Below are 19049 nucleotides of genomic sequence, written 5' to 3' on the forward strand. Positions count from 1 at the left end.
ATTTCGAAAGTAGACACGAACGTCATTTCCAATAAGGCAAACTCCCACGTTCCATTCGTTAAGTGTGATCGAGGTAAACGTACTGAGAACTGACCTCCCCTATTCTCGGGAAAGAGATCGAGCGAGTCTCCGCTATTGACGAATAAATAAAACTCGTCCATGATTAGATGAAGCCCGTGTTCTCCCCTTCTTATAAAGTTTTGAACAATACCGCCGCCGCTACACCGCCACCGCCACCACCGCCCCACCGCAACCACCGCCCCACCGCATTTGAAATTATTGCCCTGGTGTTGACATTGTTCATGCAGGACTAAGTCTGTTTTATTTTGAAAGTTTGTTTCGCAATATTTACATTTTATTGAACAGGTGTTCTGGTGTCGAAGGACAGCATCCTTTCTGTGAAAAGTTTTATCACATTTAGCACAGGAGAAGAAACTAGATCCATGAACGGATAATTTATGTCTATTTAGGTCGGATTGTCTTGAAAAGGTTTTGTTTCACACATCGCATTGAAACTCCATAGTGAAAATGAAGATATTGATCATTTACTGCTTATATGTACTCTTGTGGTATTGTCACCTGCATTTTCATTTGTTAAAATAGTATAATACATTTATTTTCATTTGATAATATAAAATGGACGAAATGAGTGAAAGGATCTGGTGCAAATTCCTTGCAATGAGTCATACTAAGGGTATTCTGTGTGTCACAGCGGAAGTCTGTTTACCGTATAAGGAGCTGATGTAAAGTTTTTTTGTAATGAGTCGCACAGAGATTTCGTGTGTATCAGGTCATCTGAGGTCAAACACATGATTGAAAATTTGAAAAGTACTTTTTCTGACTATTTAAATTAAAAATATATTATAGCCGAATGAGATCGGAAAAAATACTTCTTGAATTTCCATTCTCTCCTTTGTAAAATGTACAAACGGTAAAAAAAAAAAAAAAAAAAAAAAATCTTCTTGAGAATTCGTGAAAGAAACAGGGCAAATCGAATTCAAAATGGACATATTTAATAAAACCAATATATAATTATATATGTAACATAAACAAATAGTTATCCTATCTCCTTATCATTGTCACTTTCATTCACCATTCCGTGAAGTGGTTTGGATTGCACTCTGAACATGTAAAAAATCCCAGTTGGTTTTGATGGTCCGAACTGTATGGACAAGGGACGATGGAACATAATTCCGGGACGAAGTCGCCAATCACGCTCGCCACGTCTTTTAGCTTTTCGCATTCCGCGGGCCGTAGGCAAATTCCCTTCTTGGTGGGGACGACTTCCGTGTTGTTGTGGGGGGGGGGGGGTAGCCAGTGTTGACGAAGGTCCAAGCAAACGCTTTTGATCTGCACGGATGCTTAGACATTGCCCCCAAGATGAGATTGGTACACCCTCTTCTCCGCTAGGGCCTGGTCCAAAAACTCGAAATTGTCTACTAGTAGCTTCCATCTGTGCAGTGGAAGGCTGATCCCCTTTTTCGATGGGATTAACTTTTCGTCCTTGAGCTCCCACTCTCTCACGTCTATACGAATTTCGTCGTTCCATTCAGTAGCTTGTACAAATCTCTTGTTTCCTAACTCTAAGTTACAACGTGCGCTCTCCATCTGTACTGACTTGTGAATGATGCGAAGCTCAGAAAACTAAGTGTTGTATACACATTTTGATGGATTTTGATTAGTGAATACATGACATGACCAAAGAAGGATATATCCCATCCTTAATGATTCATCACGGTCCCTTAGTCATAGGGTTCGCGTCCCGGAAGATCTAATCATTCCTGGTATGAATCATGGCACGTCACCAAATTTGTAAGCTGGCATGGTACGAGACATAAGTTACGAGCGTCATGGCCTTATTAGGACTTCCAGCGTCCCTAGGCGTGAATCATTGACCTTTCACCCGTGACGTCACTTCCGGAGACGGGGTTTGACCATATTTGGGTGCGCCACAGCCGCCACGCGTTTTTGGGGTGCCTAAAAGATCACCATCACTACTACTGCTAGGGTTAGAACATTAGAAAACCAGGCGAGCGATTTCAACAAAAAGCTGTCAGACTGCGAGACTAGCTGCCAAGGTGTTAGCAATCTTTTCGATCAGGTATCTGGACAAGTAAAAACTAACAGACGTAATATAAACAATCACGATACGAGAATTAAGAAACTCGAAGACAACACCATCGTCCGACCGGGTGTTCCACCAGTCATCAATTCAAAGGAAATTGAGTCCTTAAAGGCAGCCATTCTTGACTTGCAATGCAGGTCAATGAAAAACAATCTGATCTTTACGGGATTGCATAGAGTTCCGGGTGAAGATACGGAAGAGCTTTTGCGATCTTTTCTATACGATGAGCTGAGGATCGACTACAGGATCGAATTCGGCAATGTCCATCGATTCCGAACAAAGGGGGACAACAGAAGAGCACCGATAGTTGCAAGATTTCTATATCACCGTGATCTGGAATATGTTTTAGCAAATGCTACCAGACTAAAAGGTAGACCATATGGAATACGGGAGCAATTTCCTCATGAAATTGAACAAAAGCGGAAGGAACTTTATCCGGTGTTAAAACAGGCCAAACAGCAAAATAGACAAGCCTCTCTTGTGCGTGATAGGCTATACATAGACAATCAGCTCTACATTCCTAACACGGTACTAGAGGACACTAGAACGGAGCATACTGGCTCTTCATCAACAAACCATGACACGAGCCCAAAAGGGTCTTATTCTAGTAATACCCCTCCTAGCAAAAGACAGCGACAGGGACCGTCTCCTGGCCCACCGCACACAGATGATTCACCAAATTCTGGCAGATAGGGGAATGGTGCAAGAGGACAACCTCAAAAGAAATCGAAAAATTATGAAACTGTCAATAAGAAATATACAATTAACAATGACAGTTTAAATATTTGTTTCTTAAATGTTTGTGGACTTAAGAAAAGACTATTGTCTCCAGATTTCATTGACATTTTGCTTGAACATGATATCTGTATTTTTGTTTAAACGATGTTAACTGATTTAGACAATTTAAACTTACCAGACGATTATATTTATGTCACAAAAAATAGAAAAAAAATAAAAAAAACATCAGGTGGAATAGTTGTTATTTATAGAAAGAGTTTAGAAGAAGAGTTGAATTTCTATAATACTGAGAGTCAATTTGTTTTATGGTTTAAACTTTCGAAATCAAGAAAAATAAGGACCGAAACAATTGAAGAGGTGTTTGGCCAAACTGAAGTTAAAACATATCAAAATGCATCTATAAGGACTACCTTAGGGAGTTGAATCCTATGTTTCTTCGTTATTTGTATGTAAACAACCTATTTTAAATTATCGATTGTGTATGCCAGTGACAAATATTTCATGAATGTTCTTGAACAAATTAGCAATAAATGCAACAGGGAGATAGTGTGCATAATGATGAAGACATTTAAAACCTTTCAATTAGTTTAATTGAGGTCTGAAGCCGGCGTATGGCAGTAACATCTAGCCTTGTATAGTAGTCCTTTGTGAAATTTTCATCATTGTCATTTTGATTAGTTTCTTTTGTTTCCTATTCTGACATAGGACTTGTATTTCCTTTTCAGTGCGTTTTACTGTTCGTATTACTGTGTGTTTTTCATTCTTTATTGGCTACAGGTATAGGGGAGGGTTGTGATCTCACGAAACATGTTTAATGTGACCCTGTCGCATTTGTGCGCCTGTCCCAAGTCAGGAGCCTCTGTCCTTGTAAGTCATGTATGATTTTAATTTAGTTCATTGTTATATTTCGGAGTTATATAATCTATAATCACTGAACCAGTACACTTTTTTGTCTAGGGGCCAACTGAAGCACGCCTATCACAACGTTCATTGCGACGCTATATATTAAGTATTCCTTCCGTATCATTTCTTGGAATTGAAACAATTTATAAAAGACATACATGTATATTATCGTCATGCAATCGATAAAAAAGAAAACAAAACGTTTAAAGCTGCATGCGACCGAATCGCTATTTCTGGATCTACCTTCATCAGGAACGTCAAAAAGGCGAATAATACTATTTGGTTTACTGCGATCGCGAGTTTGTCAGTTTTTCTGATACTTCTAAATGTTGGGCGCTGGGAACACCAAATAGCTCTGAATTATTTATATCAAACGTTAACCTTTATATATAAGAGATTTAAATCAACTTATGTGATTCCGGTTTAAATAGATTTTTTTTTTTTTTGATAGATGCACAACCTTAAAATTTCAGGATTCTGTTATCCCATGTGATGTCTAATATGTTTCATAAAAAAACGACTTCTTCTTTTCATTATTTATTTATTAGATAAAAATTATTTGATATATTTCGTGCTATTTATTTATAACTAAGAATAATTGTTATCAGAGCCGTCTTTACATCAGTGTTTACAGGTACCCTCTTTTCGCCCCTTTTCTATTTTTTGATATTTTAATAAAAAAATTAAAACATCAAACTTTCAAAAAGTGAAATAATCAAAATTGCACGTTAGGTTTAGTATTTTAAAAGTTTGATCAAATTCCCAAACTATCAAATTTATAAACGATATTTAGAATTTTAATATTTTAATAATTTGGTTAAAATTTCAAAATTTCAAAACTTTTACACAATTTGAATTGATAAGTGTTACACGGACCGGAATCAACTACAGAAAATTGACAGACATAAATGCAGGACCTAACTATGTTTAAATAAATAGTAGGCCGCTCGGCACATTTCCCAGTGTTTCTTACTAAATTATTGTTTCGTTTTAATTTATTTTGATTGAATAGCTGTGTGAAAACTGTCTAAACATTGTAATATTGAAGAACTTGTACGTTATTAATGTTAAAGCTACTTCCAAGATACTACTTGACTGCCTAGTAGCTAACTTGTTGAATAAAATTGAGAATGGACATGGGGAATGTGTCAAAGAGACAAAAACCCGACAAAAGAGTAGAAAACATCCGAAGTCCACTAATTCAATACAGCGAGAAAATGCCGCATTCGGATTCGTGCTTCAGCTGACCCCTAAACAAAATTGTGTACTAGTTCAGTGATCATGGTCGTCATACTAAACTCCGATATATGCCAGCGAAAGCTCTTTTTTTGAGAGCCCAGGTGGTCGTGTGGTCTAGCGGGACGATTCGTAAATTTGCTTTCGCAAATTTTTGGTTCTTCCCTCGCCGGGATTCGCACCCATGGTACTGTGATATCGTGACACCAAATCGCCTGCACTGCAGCCGTCCCGCTAGACCACACGACCACCTGGGCTCTCATAAAAGAGCTTTCGGTGGGCATGTGTTACCTTTCCACGTCAGTTTTAATCTAGCGGCGTACTACAGTTCATGATATATATATAAGGCATGAAGATGTTATTGTTACAGATCAGCTAAATTATCTATAGTAAAGGATCCTACAAATTAATGTAATATACAGTCACAGAAAATAATTATATTCATAAGTACGTCTGAGTCAGTGACAACTCTACAATAGATGTATCCATCGGATCGCCATCAATGATGGTGATACATGGCTGTGTACATAATGTATATACAACTCGTCTAAACATCAACCCAACAATGTTAGATCTGTAAATTTGCTTTCGCATTATATGTCGTATGAACTAAAATTAAATATCATAGAAGACTTACAAAGACCAGAGGCTCCTGACTAGGGACAGGCGCAAAAATGCGGCAGGGTTAACATGCCACTTATTTTTCTTTTTTTCTTTTTAAGATCTCAGCCCTCCCTTAGGTTATACCTCTATCCAATGTAGAAAAAACAAACACGCAGCTATACGCAATTACATTAATTAGCAAACTTTAGTTACTGACATGCTATATATATATATCTTTATTCTCATAAACCAAAGTACAATGGTACAGAGACATATACAAATAAATTAACATAGTATAAATTTTAAATACAAATGTAAAATAGAGACATAAAGTGATTACCCAGGAGATTCTAGGCATTTACTAATAATTCTTATAAACTTGCACAGATTGTTTAGTTCAGACGGGTTGCTACTATTCATTAGACCTTGAAATTTCAAAATATTTGGTCTGTTTATAAAATGATGCTTTAGTAGCAGTTGTCTACTATCGTTTATTGCCGAGCATTTTAGAATATAATGGAACTCGTCGCCAATGTCACCGGAATTGCACAAAGTACAAATACGATTTTCTCTCTGAATGTTTTGCCATCTACCAATTTCGATAGGAATTTTTGTGTTCAGCGTTCTAAATCTACAAAAAGAAGCAATATTTTTGTCATCTAAAATATCAAAGTAGGTTTTGAAATTTATACTATTTTTGAATAATTTATAATTTAGAGCTTTTGTAAAATTCTGTACAGTAGCATACCATGTCTGTCTGAACTGGTCAGTTAATCTTAATTTAACAGTATCATACAACCAGTTTTTACTTATAAAATATTTAGAGTTCCATATATTTGATAGTCCACAGTTATCAAGCACAGATTTTACATTCTTACACCAAGCTATATTTCCATTATAACTACCAGTAGCAAGATTGTATAGAATAATAGGAAGTTTCTTATTTTCCCCAGTTACAAGCTTTTCCCAATAATTTATAGTACGTAATTTAATAAAAATATTCAGTGGGAATCGGCCAAGTTCCCCATATATCATATAATCAGGCGTGGATTTTTTAAGATTAAGCAGTAATTTACAAAATTTTAGATGAACACGTTCTATAACAGAGGTGTTACCCATTCCCCAGATTTCACACCCGTATAATAATATAGGCTTAACCACTTTGTCAAATAATTCTAGTTGACATTTAATAGCATCGGCATTTATCATGTATGATTTATAACTGTGTAAAACATTTATCCAAATTATACTGAAATAAACAATCCATAGGCCGCATGGGCTTTATAATATGTAGCTTCGTTTCATGTGTGTAGTTTAGTCTTGATGCCATCTATTTTACGATCGAATTAATTGACCTCCGAAGACCTCCGATGCTCATAAGCGATATAAACATAAATATAGATAGAAATAGAAAGCGAACTCGTGTAATTAGATTTTTTTTTAGGTGTGTACAATTTCATATTATATATTTAAAATATATGTCAATAATCGCTTTTTACTGTATAACGGAATGATTTTTCTGTGGATCAAAACAGTCAATCAATTGATTACGTTTGTTTCACTTACAATGTTGACATTCTTTTCCTTTGAATAATCTTACACACACAATTAATGCTTTATCCATTTCTAGCTTATGGGTTAAATTTAAGTTCACATGAATACGGATTCAATCAGGTCGAATTATTCACTTGCGAATGAATAATTCATTACCAATGTTTAAATGCTTGACTTGACAAATCGTACCCTACTGGCTGCTATATTAAAAAAATATGATTATAATTTCACTATCCACTTTATTAACGATTTTACAAAAAGAATCATAATTTAGTTTATATATATATATACATATATATCTCGTAACTAGTACCAATTCAATAGTTAAATGGAAAATATCGGGAAAAAAATGTTTTTTCAAGCTTTAGCATATGAATAGAATCGTGACGACACACTATAAAAATAGGGAAGTTTAATAAATCCAAAGGACAAGGAAATGTTAGTACGAATTTAAAAAAATGATTAGAATAGAATCGATACACCGTGAAAAAAGGAAGTGTGACACTAAGCTGTTTTTTTGTTTTGGTGAAAGTCCAAAGTAATTTTAGATTTTTAGAAAATGATATAATGTTCGTTTGCAGTAAATCAAACCCGATTTTTATATTGATTATCAGTTTTTATCCCATGTGGTTATATTTGATTTTAAAGAATCAACACTGCCCACACATGGATTACAAACGGCACCAACATGAACCGTGAGATAAATTATTTGAATATTTGCTCATGATAAAGAGCAGAATGCCAGAAGACGATGCGTTTATAGTATACAGATATCTCATACGTTTATTGTAAAGTTAAATGGTCGACTATGCAGATACGAATTCTCACCTATGTATATAAACCACAAGATTTAGTAAAGTACATTATGAATACAGGTAATTTTAGGATATCATCATAAAAGACACACCTGTCAGCAATGGAGATCTTAAAAGTTGACAATTTAACACTTATTGTTAAAGTTGTTGGTGGTACCGTTTTAGCAACAGTAGTATCATGTCTGGTGTGGAAACGAATCAGAAAGCCAGAAAAGCAAGTACAAATTTGTTAATATTGATTAACTTTTATATTTTAAAGTGTTTAAGCAAAACATATATAATTTATTGTTTTCAATGATTGAAATCGATACTATGAAATATATATATACATAAAAGATCAAGCTTAGCTATATATATATCTATACGTGGGTGTTTCATCTGATATATTTTGGGTAAAGATAATCTAGTTTTTAACCTTCATGTTAAGATGATTGTCAGATAGATAAACATTTAAATCATTTATCAGACATGTAAATTAACGCTTATCTCGTCTCTGAATTACGTAGCTTTTTAGTCGTGCAAATTGGAATTACGTATTTACACACGTGAAAAATATATTACATCTTAATTGAATTGCACGCTTATATTAAGAAGAAGCAGATGCTGTAACATCAATAAACTTTCTACAAACCGACCTGAAAAAACACTTAAAATTGCTCTTTACAAGGAGCTAACTAACTGATTGGAAGCTGATCGATTGAATCATCACTTAGTCTGGTGTCCGATATATCAGTCGCCGATGAGTTAATTAGATGCCGATAACTGATTGATAAAGACAATTTCCATAACGGTATTTGACCATACTATAAATAAAGGCAACAGTAGTATACCGCTGTTCGAAATTCATATATCAATTGAGAAAAATACAAATCCGAGTTTATACAAACTAAAACTGAAGGAAACGCATCAAATATAAGAGGAGACCCACGACACAACAGAAACACAACATTAAAATGGAACAAAATGGTGGTTTGAACCTGGTTTTGTGGCATGCAAAACCTCCTGCTGTTATGGCAATATTAAATATAACATAAGAATGACAACAATCATGACATGCCTACAATACAAATAAATTTTATAAAATGACTATATATAATAGATATACATGATAAAACCGAAGTGGTGACTAACTACAGAATAAAAACGGATACATTACATAAAACAACATAAACCAGCACATGAAAATAAGTCTTGCCTGGACTTCCAGCAATAAAACTGGTGATAAAGTGAGGCATCCATTTGGCTGCGTGGAAATGTCATGCAAATCAAATCAAATCAAATCATTTTATTGGTGTTAAACCCAAATATTGGAGTGTTACCAAAACAAACACGGTGAATGATACGTTCTTAGCATGTGAAAAATCCCCTGAATGTTTAGATTCTTATATATCTTTTATAATATTTTTATTATAAATATCGAAAGTTCAAATTGTTTTCGAAAAGCAACTTTATCAAAGTCTTGATGCGCTTTCTATTAATATTTTGCATATTGTGAAGCAACAAATATTTTGACTCAATGTTAATGAGACTGAAGATTAAATGCGTTGACATGACATTGACTTGTAACATTTATCCTTTCGTGCTAAATATAACATACAATGTTCTTGACTTGTACAGTTGCTTATTGTCTTGTACCAAAGAGAATGTTTGTTATTCGTTTGAATCATATTCATTCAATGAGTATTTTCTTATTATTGTATTTCCCTCTAGGATTAGTAGTCTCGGTTCCTCTAAATTAATAAATCAATTAGATATCTGCCTTCTCTTTTATTTTTGAATATGTTAACAAAGCTAGAAATTTATCTTATAAAAAGAATATTTTTTTTCAAAAATATTTCCAATATTATAACATATATTTATTAAATGTAAACCTTCCCTCAAAAACACAATATTATTAGTTATCAAAGATACTAGGCTTATAATTTAATTTAAAACACGCCAGACACGCGTTTCGTCTGCATAAGACTGACCAATGAAGCTCAAATTAAAATGGGTAGAAAGCCAAACAGGTACACGTACAAGGTTGAAGAGCATTTATGACCCAAAGTTCCACATTACCCACTTTAAACTGTGTATTTTAATAAGGGTGAATATCTTTGAACCAGATAAACACTACAATCATAGTATAGGCATGTTTTGGTCAAAGACAAGTGCCTGCTTGCAAATACAAAAAGTACTAAAATACAAGGAAAGAATATTTCGCCTTAAAAGCACGATGTTAATAGATACAAAGTACAACATTGCATTTTCTGTGTGAATATCTTTACATTTGACGTGACATTTGTGTTCTTTATTTTTTCTACACATTTGCTAGTACATGTAAATCAAAACCGCAATGTTTTAGTAAAGTGCACACATTGAATTCAACGCTCGAATCTACAAATCAGGAAATTTTTATAATGCCAGCAAGTTAAAGGTTTATTTGTCTTTTTTGCTTTGATTGTATTAATGTTTGCCCAAGCTTTGTATTAAATTATAAGATTGACATCTGAAAACGCATACTTTTACTGTTTGCAGGTGTCAATCTTAATTGCAATTCTTGAGCAAACAGTTAAAAAAACAAAGCAAGCAACTTATCTTGCTAGCATTATGAAAATAGCTGTAAATAAATGTTACTGTCAATTTGGTCCCTACTAGTACCGTCACCTTTATTATTATAAAGAAAACCCATGTTTAATTTTACCAATCTTTTGTGAAGTAGAGAGTATATTAGATTTTATTCTATTTTTAACTTTTGACCAATTTTGCCCCCTTTTTGTACTTGTGATGTATTGTTTGTGTGTTCCTCAAACCAATACACCAAATGTTGTTTTTAGTTAACAGTTGTAATTTATGAAGTTTCAAATAAAATTCTACAGAAGAAATCAAAACATCAAATAGGTATTTAGAAAAAGCAGCCTCCATTATCAGTACACATAGTACATATTTTTGTTTAGGGGCCAGCTAAAGCACGACTCCGGGTGCGAGAATTTCTCGCTATGTTGAAGACCCATTGGTGGCCCGATTCGGCTTTTTTTCTCTTTGGTCGGGTTGTTGCCTCTTTGCCACATTCCCCATTTCCATTCTCAATTGTATAACAACAACAAGCAGTTCAAAGCATACTATGGTAATCTTATTAACGAATAAGTTCATTGTTGAAATGGTTTTAATGATGAAAATATATTTTAGAAAAGAATATCCACGTGACACAGTCATTCTGCATCAAATAAGCAGGGGACCATTTGCACCAAGTATTTCACAATATGTGATGAAGTTAGAGACATATTTGCGGTTTGCAAAAATACCTTACATGGTAAGCTGTCTATTTTCATTTTGAGATACATTGTACTAAATAATCTCATTATATCTAAAACATAAATTAAAAATAAATCGGGGTATGCAAGTAATTTGAGTACGAGGACATAAAACATTGTGATCACATAATTAAAAAAGAATCCACAAAATATCTCACAGGAAAAAAAATGATTTAAAGGAAATAGACAAATCATCCCGAGGAAACACCATAAACGAAATTATATAGACGCACCATAGTCCACAAAACATCCCACAAAAAACACCATGGCAAAATGAAAATATATACACAAGAAGAGTCAGTTAAACATCCCACAGAAAACACCATGACAAAAAATAAATAAATAAAAAAATAAAATCACACGAGTCAACAAAATATCCCACAAGAAACACAAGAACCAAAAGAGTATAAACAAACAAGAGTCCACAAAAAACAACAGCACCATGAACACAAAGAAATAAACAATTAAAAATGAACACATCACACAGGAAACAACATGACCAATAGATCAACACAAGTCAACACAATCAAAATCGAATGCAAAGGAAGAAACATGACAAAAGAAAAATATAAAAACAAGAGTCCACAAAATATCCAAAAAGGAAACACTATGACCGAATAGATACCATCGAAAAGTACGGGTCCACAAAAAATTCTATGAAAACACCACGAAGAAAAGGAAATTAACAAACAAGGAAACCACAAAGTCTTCCTATGGAAACGCCAATACAAAAAAGATATTAGCAAGCAAAGAGGCCACAAAACATCCCTATCTTACATCATGACCAAAAGGAAATTGACAAACAAGTAGACCGGAAAACATTCCTTTAAAACAACAGGATCTTAAAGAAATCGATAAACGAGGAGGCAACAAAATATCCTTATAAAACACTATAACCGGAAGGAAATTGACAAACTAGGGCCAACAAAACATCCGTATAAAATACCATGACCAAAACGAAAAAGACCTACAAGAATGCAACAAAACAACCGTCAAGAAACACAAAATTGAACAGAACAAACTGTTCCTTCTTTGCTGATGGCATTTGTATGGCATGACAATGACATTTTAGATCTGGAAATAGGTTCTTCACGGTTACATGTCATACATGGGATAATGGATACGACAAATAGTAAAGGCCAATGGTCAAAATGGTAAACGGTCAACCAAATCATTTTGCAAACGTATTATACCGAAATCAAGCAGTATGAACGAAACTTGTTTCTGATTTTCGGGCATATCAGAACTGAAAAGGCTTTATAAAGAAAAATATATAAAACCGTGCAGTTTTAACTTGTTGAAATGTTTAATTCTCTAAATAGCCAACCGTTATGCAAATTACAGGTATACACTTATCTTTTCTTTATTTGCATGGTATACAAATAAAGTCTACTGGTATCCCTCCTCATTGTTGCGCAAACGGTAATGTTAAAAACAAGACTTTTTTACTTTACATTTTATTTGGGGTCCTCTTCGCGGTCCGCTCTTAAGCCATGATGATTTTATTAAAAAGAGACAACAGCTGAGAATTTTAAATAACTCAACGTGAAAGCTTCGATCTTTAATTGTATGTCTGAATTTTTTTCGTACATTGTTGGAAAAAAAAGAATCTTTATTTTTACCAGCTACGAAACAGGAGAAATTTCGACAAGCCTCTTTTGAAGCTCATACAAATAAATTTACACATTTTTAACATGCATTAATTATGGTTGTTGTTAAATTTATTGTACTATTATGCCTGATGTGAGGCATTTATGAAATAAAAAGTTTCAAGCTTCACTTTCCTACAATGTACATATATTGTATATATTTTTTTTAGAATGTTCACGGTGCACAGAAAAGTAAAAAAGGAAAATACCCATGGATTGAGTACAATGGTCAAGAATTATCGGACACGGAGTTTATAATAGAATTTCTAAATGAAACATTTAAAATAGATCTAAACGAAAAAATTTCAGCGAAACAAAGGGGTGCAGCAAGGGCGTTTCAAAAAATGTTGGAAGAGAACACATTCTGGTATTATTATATTATTTGTTATCGATTGAATATGACCAATAAGTGTAATTATATTTGTAATGAAATATGTCGATCCATTTATAGTGAAAGTAAGCCATCATCATAAATTTATACATTTGTTTATCACTTTCCCGTGTGAAATCTATCCAAAAGTCATCTCGTTAAATTATTCGCTTAATTTCACGACAATGCGATTAAGAGCTCGACTTATTGTAGAAATTGACACAACGACAACGACGAACTCATAACTGTAAAACAGAATAAACGAGAAAATGAACAAAAACAAATATGAAACACAGCAACAAACGACAACCACTGAATTACAGGGTCCTGACTTGTGACAGGCACATATACATACAGAATTTGGCGGGGTTAAACACGTCTTTTGCTTTTCGAGTCGTTAAATTTCAGTCTCATTAACGATTATACCCACATCTACTTTCATTCATATTGGTTAAAACTTTCCAATTATACTAAAATATAAGAAAATACCATTGCATTAAAGTCAATATTGGTATCAACAAAGTACGCATGCATACAGATACATAACACTATATGTCTGTTGTAAAAATAAAGCACAGAAATTCATAAATACACAGATATATTAATTAGTGTTTGAATATTTACGGAATTCTAAGACATTATCATATATTTTATTTATATAAAAGCTTTAACTTATTTCGTTTAGATTCGATTTGAAGAGCTTGTATATAATTGTTCTTTTTGATGTTTTCATAGTGAAGTGTTCCTCGTGGTAATGATTACAGAATTTCTTTAAATCAATTTTAAATTTTACTTCAAGGGCAGTAACTCTGGATAGATGGCTATATGACAGAAAGAGTAGTGGTTTTAGATTAATTGGAGTACCATCTTGGATTATCTTTTTTCTTCGGCGAAATGTTAAGAACACGACATACGCTCATGGTATTGGAAGACACAGTCAAGAAGAAGTTTATCACATACTTGACACTGATTTGCATTCTCTGTCAGATTTTATTGGTAAGAACCTTTTTATTTTTACTAATTAATTAAATATACATATTCGCACCACTCAATAGCATAACAACACATTTACGGAAACTCCTCTATTATCAATCGAGATGAAACTTTGTGAACTAGGATAAAGGAATATATCAGCTCGTGAAATCAGCTTTCCTTGCCAAATGTAATAATAATAAATGCCATTGTTTTTTCTTGCTTGAAAAGAAAACTGTTTTATTCTCATAACTCATTTCATAAAAAGTCTTTAGACACACATTATCTTATATCCTGTCAATGCTATACGATTGAATTTTTGGCATATGCATGCTATTATATACCGCTTTACGTAGGTCGTTATCAGAACGGTAATAAGTCAGGAGATATGCATATTCAAATTATCTGTAACATCTTTTGTCTACCGGTCGCCGAATGGGACTCTTGTGGTTTTGTACAATATTCAATTCTCTCATAACAAAATCTTTTTTGTTTTACAAAACTATGTGATATAGACTTGTTTTATGAGAACTTCAATTTTGTGATGACAAATTTCATTTTTGTAGACAACATTCATTTTTGTGATGACAAAATTCATTTTTGTAGACAAAAATTTTGTCAAACGAAGGTATGCAAAATAAAATATAAACTTAAAAACATTATATTTGCATACACAATTGACTTTTGTTACCTGATATGGAAGTTAAATCACAAAAGCCAATCGTGTGAGACAAGAATCAATTTTGTGAGACAAAATTGACTTTCGTGATACAAAATTCAATTTCGTGAGACAAAATTCAATTTTTTCAATTTTGTCTCACTAAAGTCAATTATGTCTCACAAAAATCGATTTTGTATGCAAATTAGTTCACAGAATTCAAACTAAACTAATTTGCATACAAAATTGACTATTGTCGCCCAATTTTCAAATTAGGTTACAAAAGTCAGGTCTGTGTAACAAAAATGAATTTTGTCCTGACAAAAGTGACGTTTGTTCACTGAAAGATGATTTTGTATGACAAAATTTTAAATTTGTAGTATGCTACAAATTTTTTTAAACTGAACTTATTTTTGTTGAACAAAAGTCACTTTCATCCGTACAAAATTGAACTTCGAGTACAAAAAAAGATTCCCATTCGGCGCCCCGTATTGTCCATTTTTTGTTAAACATATATATTCTTTGTATATTCGGTTTATGTGATACTCGTTTGTGTTCGGTTGTCAAGCATCCGACGGGTGACTGGGAATTAAAAATATGGTCACTTTGGGTCTTCTTCGGACCGGCAGTAAAACCCTTGGTGTTCGTTTTGGGATTTGTGGGATGTATAACTACCCTTCCACGTCTGTTCGGAATGGAGATATACAATATGATGCCTCGTGTAGAAAGAAAGAGGTAGAGAGAGTGCAATCTGGAACAACTCATTGAGGAGTCCTAAGTTGCCATGTTGCAAGGCTGTCCTTTGTAATTTAACCCCACTTTCGTGTGGAACTCTAAATCCCCCACCTTTCATCCCAGGCGATCCACCCCTTGGCATACATATTTGAATACTATTATTATTGCCAATTTCTACTCTCCCTGACGTGTATGAAATAATTATTGCCAATGGACAATGGGCAAACGCCGATCAATCATTCATTGTTAAGCAACATTTTTTTAAATCGAATTAATTATTATTTAAATAAATCAATATTCCTTGTACTTTCAGGAACAAATACATTTTTACTTGGTGATGAGCCCTGTCAGGAAGATTGCGCTGTTTTCGGTCAGCTTTCTCAGATTTACTGGCATAGTTTCGGGAACAAGTGTTACACTTATTTAAAAAGTAAGACGTTCTCAAGGCTGAAAATGTAAAAACGAATTATAGTTTTTCAAAGAATTTAGTTGGCCTCATCATACAGACATATTAAAAATAACAATTGAATGTACAAAAAAAGTAAAAACACAAAAATACTGAACTCCGAGGAAAATTCAAAAAGGAAAGTTCAAAATCAAAAGGCAAATTCAAAAGTCCAAACACATCAAACGAATGGATAACAATTGTCAACAGTTATGTCAGCCTGATGCAGCTCTCCATTTAATATTCAGAACGATAAATTGATATGTAAAAAACTTTAATGAAATGCCATTTAAAATGTTCGCCATGAAGACAGCAACCAAACTATAAAAAAACCCAATATGCATCTAAAGGACTATAACTCGATCTTTTTAAGCTGGTTAATTGGAAGAAAATAGAGAAACTGTCGCGAAATCCGATACAAAGTCAATTAAAATAAACAAAAATTGAAATAAAACCGGTAAGTGGTTATTTGTTGACTTGAAAATAAAGTTTTAGTGCAAAGAATGAAAGGTTGGCTTGAAGTTTTCATATGTCAGTTCTTTTAATGTTTTGGTTATGATTAACATTTCTAATTTTAGAATATGATAATTTATGTAATTATTGTGAAAGAATGAAAGAAAGATTTTGGCCAGACTGGGACCAATGCATTACAAAAGGAATGACACAGAAAGCTACAAAGTAGAAGAATGCATATACTCAATTCTCTTCTGGTTTAAATATAAAGTAGACATTATGTAACTATCATGAACAAAATACATGCATTAAAATCTAAATTATTTTTCATTGTTTTTGTGAATATTGAAGTGAAAACTAGACGCAGAAACTTGCACCTCATTTCAAATAAAAAAACGATTTGGAGCCATAGAGTGAAGGCCTCATCTTGATATCAAAGATCGTGATGCGTCTTTTCCCTCAGCATTTTCAGATGCCTAAAGTCTATTTTTATCCAGGTTTGATCGATTAATTTTTTGTTGTTTTATCATCTTCTTAAGAAACGTACTCCATGCAAAGTCACTCCACGAACACAAATCGACAGAATGGGTCGACTGATAAAAAGACAGGAGAAAGACAGGAGTTTCTACGGTAACTGGCAAAGAATGAAACTGTAGAAAAGGTGTAGAAATTTGACCTTGTAGAAGGTCATCAACGACACAGGTCTGCTAAATTGTTGCAAGTGTTTACTAAAGTGACACTTTTCCAAATCCAGGGATTGTCATATCTCTTTACTTCTGAGTTCCTCCGAGTATAAAACTTCTGCGTATTCTTTATCATTAATTTTACCAATAAAGGCAACAGTAGTATACTACCGCTTTTCAAAATTCATAAATCGATTGAGAAAAAAACAAATCCGGGTAACAAAATAAACTGAGGGAAACACATCAAATATAAGAGGAGAACTATGACACAACAGAAACACAGCACTAAAATGTAACACACACAGAAACGAACTATAACGTATCAATGGCAATCATACCACATCTTCTTTTTGTATAGTGTAACACTAGCCATTTTTCTGACTTGGTACAGGACATTTTAAGAAAAAAATAGTGGGTTAATTTACATGACAGGACTACAATACAAATAAATTGTAGAACATATAGGACAGAGAAACACACGAATAAAAGCTATCAAAAGGTACCAGGTTTAGAATTTGATACGCCAGACGCGCGTTTCGTCCACACAATACTTACCAGTGACGCTCAGATAAAAAAAGTTCGAAAGCCAAAACAGTGAAATATAGGGTAGATTTATCTTTTGTTTTTTTATTCCTTTACTTTAAATACAAAACATCGTTTTTGTTGTTTAAAAGCAATTTTCAACACGTTGTCGGCTTACTTGAATGACGTGTATGAATATATTCATATAGCATTGCTCAAAGAAGCACCAATATATAATCATTTTGAAACATTCCCTTATAGTAAGTAAGTAAGTAATGACTTTATTTAAAGAGGGTGACTCAATTAGCTTTCGCTAATCTACCTTGATGCCCTCATCAAGAACAAACAGTACAAATATTACAAAGCTTACAGTTTCTAACATATTATGTAAATGCACTATTCATACTAACTATAAACTGTCTGTAGAACAAGAAAAAAATAAATTCATATATTCATATATATTCGAATCCCGGCGAGGGAAGAACCAAAAATTTGCGAAAGCAAATTTACAGATCTAACATTGTTGGGTTGATGTCTAGACGAGTTGTATATACATTATGTACACAGCCATGTATCACCATCATTGATGGCGATCCGATGGATACATCTGTTGTAGGGTTGTCACTGATTCAGACGTGCCTTATATATCATGTACTGTAGTACGCCGCTAGATTAAAACTGACATGGAAAGGTAACATATGCCCACCGAAAGCTCTTTTTTGGAGAGCCCAGGTGGTCGTGTGGTCTAGCGGGACGGCTGCAGTGCAGGCGATTTGGTGTCACGATATCACAGTAGCATGGGTTCGAATCCCGGCGAGGGAAGAACCAAAAATTTGCGAAAGCAAATTTACAGATCTAACATTGCTGGGTTGATGTTTAGATGAGTTGTATATATATTTATATATATAACATTTTATTTCATTTGTTGGTAGTTTATTCCAAAGTATAGATGATCTATATGTAAAAGATTTCTTCATTGAATTTGTGTTCGGTCGTACAACAGCTAAAATATTATTTGCAGATGACCTTAGATTTCTACTATGTAGGTTAACAATTGGACAACAGAGTTCCTTTAAGTAATCAAGTGCTTTATCGTTTAGAATTTTATGAACAAGAATAATTTTATGATATGAAATTCTAGATTTGAAATTCAACCACTTAAGCTCTTTAAATAAATTTATACTAGATGTTAGTATTGGTGCATCAAGTATAATCCTTGCAGCTCTTTTCTGCATTTTTTTTTATATCCATCCTCCTCCCATCCTCATAGCAATTTCCCCATATTGAGCAACAAA

General features: G+C 33.5%; 1 protein-coding gene across 1 annotated transcript; it reads left to right on the forward strand.

The window, feature by feature from the left end:
- Positions 1–7701: 7701 nt before the first annotated feature.
- On the forward strand, positions 7702–16874 carry LOC134707022 (failed axon connections homolog). Its single transcript, XM_063566493.1, has 6 exons — positions 7702–8188; positions 11143–11266; positions 13087–13283; positions 14086–14282; positions 15965–16081; positions 16675–16874. Exons 1-6 carry the CDS (start codon positions 8076–8078, stop codon positions 16776–16778), a joined length of 852 nt encoding a protein of 283 aa, XP_063422563.1. The 5' UTR covers positions 7702–8075; the 3' UTR covers positions 16779–16874.
- The last annotated feature ends 2175 nt before the right edge of the window (positions 16875–19049 follow it).

Source organism: Mytilus trossulus, chromosome 2 (assembly GCF_036588685.1).
Source record: "Mytilus trossulus isolate FHL-02 chromosome 2, PNRI_Mtr1.1.1.hap1, whole genome shotgun sequence".
Taxonomy (NCBI): Eukaryota; Metazoa; Mollusca; class Bivalvia; order Mytilida; family Mytilidae; genus Mytilus; species Mytilus trossulus.